An 8,958-nucleotide genomic window follows, 5' to 3' on the forward strand; every position below is an offset into this window, starting at 1 on the left:
TTCAGAGCATCACAAAGCTAGAAAAATTTCTTAATCCCTTTTATGAAGTATAATATTGATACTTAAGTCAGGTAAAGAGAATTCAAAGAGAAAGAAAACTGTAGTCCCGTATCACTTGGGGATATTGTTGCAAATATTTTAACAAAGTATTTTAGGAAACAAAATCCATTATGAAAATACATTGTGAAAATACTTCAAAACCAAGTAAGATTTATTCCAGAAATGCAAGGTTGGTTTAATGTTAGGAAACCCATCAATGAACACCTTGTTAACAAATCTAAGGAAATAAAGAATATGAGCAGTTCCATAGATTCTGAACAAATTTTTTTGACAAATTTGTAAAAACCATTCTTCAATCAAAGGAACCAGGTTCATTAGAAAAAAATGCTATAACAGTTCTTCAGGCTTGGGGCAGAAAAATCATGCATATGGAACACCTTTTGTGTCAGTAAGTAAAGACATGTCCCAAATAGTATGGGGCCTTGTCAAAAAGACACAAGAGCCAGCCTTAAGGAACTCCTAATAGCTAAAGTTGGCATTTATTCAGCAACGGAATAAATATTGATAGTACTGGATTTAAATAAATTCAATTTAAAATAGATACCCATGAGTCTATAATGATAGAAATAAAAAAGTAAGTGGAGGGAAAGAGACAGCTGTTCTTAACAAAAGGATTATTAATAAATGTAGAAAGGAAAAGGGAAGTAGAAAATCACTATTAGGCAAGCCTCACAGTTATAACTATTGCAGGCAACATCTACTAATGGACATTAAAATTGTTGTTGCTAGGTGCTGCTGAGTCAGTTCCATCTCATGCACAAAAAGAAACATTGCCTGGTCCTGCACCATATGGGTAGTAAAATTAGTGGCTGAAAAGTTGAGAAGAAATAGGCTGCATAGACTCAAAGCATCTCTTCCCCAAAGATCATAAATTCTAAAGGGAAAGACAGCAACTTTACAGTTATCCAAACTAGTTATGTCTTACTGCTATCCAGAAGTATCAAAACTAACTCAGGCATGAAATTTTTAAAGGTAGTATATATTTTACAACAATGTTGTTAAGTGCCATTGAATCGTTTCCAACTTACAGTAACCCTGTATAGGGTTTCCAAGAGGCGACTGGTGGGTGGATTTCAATCACCAACCTTGTGGTTCAAACTGACCAAAGGTAGAGTGCTGATCCTACAGCACTACACCAGGACTCCACGTTTTACAATAGTACATTAAAATCCCTTTAATACCACAGAAATACCAACCTTTTGAGACCTGGCTCTTTTAAAGAGAGAGGAATACATCTTCTTCTTCTGCTTGGAAGTTCTGAAGCTGGATCTTCTGCCTTATTTTCAGATTCTGGAGTGTTATTTGAAACAAAACTGGTATTTGTCAAGTCTTGCAGTGCTCTATCACCTGAAAGTAATATAGTTTTACAAATATTTGTAAAAACAAAATGAGAGATTCATGAGCAACACATTCTGAAACCTAACAATTATCAAGGTAAATGTTAAATACTATAATAGTAGCAATAAACATATTTGTGTACTAGTTAAAATTTTTTCCAGTAATTCTGAAACAGTAAAGAGACAAATTTAAACCAAATAGCCTCCAACATTTTTATTCTAAAGGCTGACAAAAAAAATCTTCATGGTTCAACTCTATTCACAGATGCATACACATTGCTGCACAATGATTCCCTCAACGTCTCTTTCACGGACTGTTCACTCTGGAAGGCATCGCGTTGAGGACAGAGACGAAAGCTGCTTCACACTAGTCCGTAAACATAACCTGCAATTCTAGTCCTTTGCACTTAATTTGTTTCAGTGTGTCTTTTACTTTTTACCAATAATAGACTTATCTATCCAAATCCTACAAAATTTACATACAAACTGTACATGGAAGTACATATATTGAAATGTTAGGCTCTGTAGAAAAACTTTTTGACATGGAAATGTCTAATTCATGATACATTTATAAATTCCTCCAGTCAAAACTATTCTCTATCCTACACCTTTAGCAGAACTGTTTATGGTTTTATTAAAGCACTAGCCACTTTTACATAACTCTGTGCTGAGGAAAGAGAGCTGATATTCTTTAACCATCTACACTAACTAGTACTATGCTTTGATCATATTATCTAGAAATGCTTCAGGTTGTTGTAAAATGCCTTCCAGATGGTTCCAACTCATATCAAACCCTATATAGGGTTTCCAGGGAGCAGCTGGTAGGTTTAAACCACCAACCTTGCAGTCAGTAGTCTCGTGCTTATCCTACAGTGCCACATCCTATTAAATGGAAAAATAATCCTACCCTAAGACTTGTCATTGCCTTTTGTCAAATAAAACCAGTAAAATTTATTATTATATTTACTTAAAACACTTAATTTTCTTCAAGCATAGGAAAAAAAATTATCTGCCAAAAGCCTTCTGATGGACTAATTTATGTATGATAAACTCTAAATCAGATTTTGTGAAAATGTTTTATTGTGCCAAATCAGTTTTACAGGCTGTAACCACTGATCTTGCAGTTCAAACAGGTTTGCACCACTAGCTGCTCTTCGGAACCCCTGTACAGGGTCTCTATGGGTCGTAATCAACTCAACATCACTTAACAACAACAAAAAAGTGGTGGTGGTGGTGTGGTGGTGGTGGTGGTAGGAGTGGTTGTGGGTGGTGGTGGTGGTTGTGGGTGGTGGTGGTGGTGTGTGTGTGTGTGTGTAATTGTAATGTGATCACACCAGTATTGACTGACATACCTATTCCTGATTTGACAGTCCTCTGGATGACTTTACATTTCATTTCTCTGATCTTCTCTTGTACATCATCAGTTATTTGAAGGATTGGTGAGTTCGTCAAGACAAAATTTCTTTTGATTGTATTTTTACTAGAAGTTATACTCAAAGGCATAGAACCCTCCAGAACAGTGTTAGAGGAAGAATCTTGTACTTTAGGTAAATGAACCTGAGACACAGGTTTAGACATCTTTCTGCTAAAGTCCGGCTCAATTCTGACAATGTGTTCAATCTCCAATTTTTTTTCCATAACAATTTGTTCAGATTTGACTGGCTCTCCCTGCACAGTGTAAGGTATCATCTCCAGTCCTTCATAGCTATCTGGAGGAGGGTCTGTGGCAGGCTTCCTTTTCCTTTGTCTGGATAACATTTTCTTTGCTTTTTTGACCTGGAATTCTCCTTCTATCACTTCCACAAATGGGAAATCTCGTTTTTTATTCAGCGTTGTAGTGCTTTGCCTCTGATTCTCATGTAATTCCATTTGGTTTCTAGGATTAGAATCGGACTCACCCGTAATTTGTTTTAAACCTGATTCTAAGGAGATGTAACCCTGTGAAGAATCTGTTAACTGTAAAAGAGGTTTGTGCTTACCTTTAGCCAAACTCTTCTTTGCCTTGCCTGATGAATCTTTCCTATGCTTTTTAATTAGTTTGCAAGGATTTAAAATTTGGTCACAATTTTCCTTTTCATTATTGTTGACCTCCATACACTGCCCACTGCTAATGCCTTGGCACTCAAGTTTCCATTTAGATTTACTTATTTTAAAATCAAGATGGTTTATATTACTGTCTGGACCATCCATTTCGTTGTCAATATCCTTGTATACATGGCTCATTTCAGAAATTACTTCTGTTTTCCGATTTACTTTCTGCTTGCATTTCTTATTTATTTTTGATTCATTATGCTGAATAGGTTGCATATCAGTGATATGCTTTTCGAAACCCAACAAATTCTGGGTCCCATAATTATATAGATTTCCATCATCTTTGGTGGAAAGATTGGCTGTTTGAAATGCATTTACAATTTCTGGAGCTTCAGAATTGGTTTCTTTATCCTCTTGAGTTAGGGTAAAGCAGCTACCTTTTATTGGGTCATACACATCTTTGTTATTATAGTCATTTATTTGATTCATTTCAGAAATGATTTCTGTCTTCCTATTTACTTTCTGCCTAAGCTTCTTATTTATTTTTGATTCATTCTGCCGAGAAGGTTGTATATCAGTGACATGGTTTTTCGAGTCCAACACATCCTGCTTCTCATAATCAGGCCATAGGTTTCTATTACCTGTAGTGGAAGAACCAGCTATTTGAAACTCACTTGCATCTTCCAGGTTTTCAGGGTTGGTTTTTTTATCATTCTGGGTTATAGAAAAGAAATCACTTTTTTCTGAGTTCTCATATATTTGGTTTGTTTCAGAAATAATTTCTGTCTTCCGATATACTTTCTGCCTAAGCTTCTTAGGTATTTTTGATTCATTCAGACAAACAGGTTGCATATCATGGACACGTTTTTTTACCCCCAAATCATTCTGAGTCCCATAGTCACATAGGTTTCCAGTATCTTTGTTAGAATGAGCAGGTGCTTCAAACTCAGTTGAGTCTTCTAGGTTTTCAAGGACAGCCTTTTTGTCCTTCTGGGTTAGGAATAAAATGTTATTCTTTTCTAAGCTATGTACACCCTGCTCATTATCTGTATGATTCATTTTAGAAATGATTTCTGTCTTCCGACTTACTTTCTGCCTAAGCTTATTTACTTTTGACTCATTTTGCTGAACAGGTTGTGTATCAGTTATCTGCTTTTGCAAACCCAACACATTCTGGAGCTCCCAATTGCACAGGTTTCCATTATCTATGACTGAAAGAGCTACTGTTTGAAACTCACTTGAGACATTTACATTTCCACAGTAGTTCTTTTTATCTTTCTCGGTTTGGAAAAAAAAGTCTTCCATTTCAGGGTCACGTACATTTTTATCATTATTCTCATATATTTGGTTCATTTCCGAAACTATCTCTGTTTTCCGATTTATTTTCTGCTTAAGTTTATTTACTTTTGACTCATTTTGCTGAGCCAGTTGCACACCAGTGACCTGCTTTTTCAAACCCAACACATTCTGTTTCTCCCAACTGCACAGCTCTCCATCATCTGTGTTGGAAAGAGCCGATGTCTTAAATTCACTTGAGGTTTCTACATTTCCAGAGATAATTTCTTTATTCTTCTGGGACTGGAAGGAAAAATCATCTTTTTCTGGGTCGTGCACACCTTTATCATGATTCTCATATAGGTGGTTTATTTCAGAAATTATTTGTGTTTTCTGATTTATTTTCTGCTTAAGCTTCTTATTTCTTTTTGACTCTTTTTCCTGAGCAGGTTGTATATTGGTGACATGGTTTTTCAAGTCCAACATCTTCTGGGTCTCAAAATTATGTAAATTTCGATGCTCATTGGTAAAAAGATCAGCTGTTTGAAATTCATTTGTGATTTCTAGGTTTTCAGAACTGGTTTCTTTATCCTTCTGGTTTAGAAATATGTTACCTTTCTCTAACACAAATGTCTGCCTCGAAACTTTACTTTGATGACAAGGAAGGGAAATCGGACCGATATCAAATTTATAGTCCTGCTGGAATCTATTGGAACTTTGGGCGAAAGAGCATGTTTCCTCTTGCTCACTCATTAGATATGTGCTTTTCTTGTTACTATGTGTATTTTGTCTGTCATCTTGATCCAGATCATTAAGAAGTGTTGTTTTCTTCACTATGTTCACATGAGTCAGCTGTTCAGAATTGAAAATAATATTTGGATCTTCTAAAACACATTTGTCATCTACAACAACAGCTCTTTCTGGCATGTTTTCATTCTTTCCCTCAACATCTACATCCAAACTATTTTTAAGTTGTTTTTTTGATCTTTCTTTCTTTTTTTTAGAGCTTGAGTCTTTCACTTTTCTGAAAGTTTTCATTCCACAATCATTTGGTTTTTCATTACTCCTATTTTTAGTGTGGGTTGAAACTATAGTGATCTTGCTTACTTCACCAGCAGTTAAGTCCATGTCAGCATCATACAGAGTTTTCTGCAACTGCAAGTCATCATCAGCCTGGACTTTATTCGTGTCTTTCGTAGAAGCTTCACTCACAGTCTTAGAAGCTGAGCCAGGTAGGCACTGGATCTCTCTCTGCATTGTAACATTTGTTTCATAAGTATGGTTGTGAATCTCATTGCGCCTATTTAAATCTAGACTTGGGTTCGGCTGTTGATGTAAATCCGCCAAAAAGGGAGTGCAAGTGGAAGAATTATTTGACTCCCAAGATGGTACACGTTTCTTCCTTTCAGTCACATTACTAAGAGACGGCTTCTCTTTTCCATGGCTGATGGACTGGACACTATTCATCTCACTCAATAGGGAGCTCTTGGGACTTTGTTCTGAATGGGAATGGCTTTCTATATAAAACAAATGGAAAGAAAGAAAATTCAGACATAATTAGTGAAAAGGAATGTCCAATTTTAAACAAATGAGATTAGTAAGCACTCTTTCACAGATAGGACTTCTGTCATTGTATTCTGTTACTCAAAGACTCTATGCTGATAACAATAAAGTAGAAATACAATTTTACTAAGCCACATTTTACAGTTGTATATGTAGAAAATATATACTGAAAGATCACGGTATTGCAGCCAAGTATAGTCAACAGTATAGCCACACTTCTAAAGTGAAGGAAGGCTAGCAAACTGCCCTAAATCACAGGGATAACTCTGATCAGGAGTATTATGAAAAGGCTGTCAATAACTCACTAAAGTTTACATAAATACATGCAAATCTTCAGAAATGAAAACACATAAGTACAGATGATCATTTAAAATCATCATCATCATTTTCTCCTGCTCAACAGTACTCATACTCAAAGGTTGTTTATTCCAGCTGAATGGTAATGACTTGGAAAAAGCCACTGCATTCATACAGATCCCCATTTTCTTACTTATAAAAGGAGAAGGTGAAAATAAACTAAGTGGGCTATTTTGATTCTATACTAGGACACCAAGACTCTTTAGGCCACTGTAGATCTGACATTTATCAAGTTGTTGTTATTAAGTACTGTCGAATCAGTTCCAATTCATAGAGTCTTTGAATAGGGTTTTCCAGTGAGCAGCTAGTGGGTTTGAACCACCAGGCTTTCAGCTAGCAGTCCAGTGCTTATCCTACAGCGCCACTCCAAAACTCCATATATCATTATATTACTTTTAAATTAAATTTTTCAACAGATGTTTTAAACAGTAAAAGTTAGCAAATCTATAATACAATAGGTCTAACAACAACAATCTAACTTATTGGACGTGTGGTGTGGCACAGTGGATCAGCACTGGACTACAAACCTCAAGAAGAAAATCAGATAGATAAAAATCATTTAACACTGATATTCAAAAGGAACCTTTTAAGCAATCTCACCTTTGGAAAGTACATCAATAACAGAAGAAATATGTTCTGAGTCCTCTAAACCATGCACACTCTGTTTTTTTTCTTTAAGAAAAGGCAATTCCAAATTACAATGAGTTGACAAAGGTTGCTTTGTTGATACCAAAGAGTGAACATCAGTTGATGCCTTTGATATAACGTTGTCACACTGAATTTTCTCCTTATCATTATCATCATCATCATCATCATTTGAAGTTAATGGAACCCTACAAACAAGTGGGAAATTCTGGGATAAGAAATTTTTTATCTTATAATAAAAATTATTTAGTAGATTGCATGAATAATGCTTTCTATATTCCATTTATTTATGAATCAATCAAAATCGCACTCACTAATCTTTGTGAAATAAGCAAATTCTGCTGCTGTTGTTGCTAGATGCTGTTGACTCACAGACAGCGCTACGGACAACAGAAGGAAACACTGCCTGGTGCGGCGTCATCCTCACAGTCGTCATTACATCATCCTCACAATCGTCATTACATCATCCTCACAATCGTCATTACAACATCCTCACAATCGTCATTACATCAGCCTCACAATCGTCATTACACTTGAGCCCATTGGTGCTGCCACTGTGTCCATTTCACGGGGGTCTGACGAGTAGTTTCTACTAGTATAGAGTGTGGCATGCTTCCTAGCTCCATAGTCACTAGTTGGGCTATTACAATAATAATATTAAAGAAATAAAAGTAAAATACACTTACAAACCTCAATCTATCATATTTATACTTTTCTTTTACTTCTATGGAATAAATACAATCCTTCCTCTGGCTTTATAGAGGTAAAACTGTATGTAAAGTTATGTGAGAAATAAGTTTGTTACAATTCCAAAATCATCCATGTGAATGAAATCAGAAACCCACAGAAATGATCTGATAAAATGACATTCTTGAATTCAAAAGAATGAAGACCAAAATCCCATAATGCTAAAGATCCTGCCTTGAACGCTGAAAAAAATTCAGATTTTATAAAATTGTTGATAGTGAAAAAAATACTGAAAAATATTTGTTCAAATTTTAAGATAATGATAAGTAATGATAAATTTAAAATGTGAAAGAAAGTTGCTCTGAACCTAAAATTCTACAGTGGCTCATTCTTAACAATGAAAATAAAATAAGGTGCTTCCAAAAGACAAACAAAATTCAGCAGCAACTCAATTCCTTGTCACTCTGCACTTGGAGAAACAAGGATTTCTTCAGGCAGAAGGAAAATTATTTCAGAAAGAAATATTAAAATGCAGCAATGGATGTGAAAAATAGGAAAGGTAGATGTGTAAGTCATTAGGATAAGTACTAGACTGTGAACCACAAGGTAAGCAGTTCAAACCCATCAATCACTCCTCGGAAACCCTGTATAATACAAGAGGGAACTAACTTGACAACACTTAACAACTATCAAATAGCAAGTTTTATTAAAAAACTAGTAAGACAGTGTGGCATTGACAAAAGGCCTCATGTAATAGCGAGTTCAGAAACAAACACATATGTATCCAGTCACCTAATTTATGACAAAAATGACTTGCAGTAAAGTGGACAAAGACTGTTCTTTTCAATAAATGGTCAACAAAACCACTGGTTAAAACTTGGGACAAATGGTTTATGGTCAACTACATACAGCGAGATCTGCGAGGCAGCGAGATCTGCGAGGCAGCGAGATCTGCGAGGCAGCGAGATCTGCGAGGCAGCGAGATCTGCGAGGCAGCGAGATC

At 35.7% G+C, this 8,958-nt stretch overlaps 1 protein-coding gene across 1 annotated transcript in view; it reads right to left on the minus strand.

Moving 5' to 3' along the window:
• Positions 1-1,234: 1,234 nt before the first annotated feature.
• SGOL2 (shugoshin-like 2 (S. pombe)) overlaps positions 1,235-8,958 on the minus strand; it is a 33,869-nt gene continuing 26,145 nt past the window's right edge. Inside the window, exons 5-8 of the mRNA XM_006862041.1 lie at positions 7,224-7,456; positions 5,169-6,220; positions 2,750-4,871; positions 1,235-1,407 (exon numbers count right to left, since the gene is read on the minus strand). Coding sequence (XP_006862103.1) covers positions 1,235-1,407; positions 2,750-4,871; positions 5,169-6,220; positions 7,224-7,456 — 3,580 coding nt within the window. The remainder of the gene's footprint in view (positions 1,408-2,749; positions 4,872-5,168; positions 6,221-7,223; positions 7,457-8,958) is intronic.

Source organism: Chrysochloris asiatica, unplaced genomic scaffold (genome assembly GCF_000296735.1).
Source record: "Chrysochloris asiatica unplaced genomic scaffold, ChrAsi1.0 scaffold00045, whole genome shotgun sequence".
NCBI classification, from domain to species: domain Eukaryota; kingdom Metazoa; phylum Chordata; class Mammalia; order Afrosoricida; family Chrysochloridae; genus Chrysochloris; species Chrysochloris asiatica.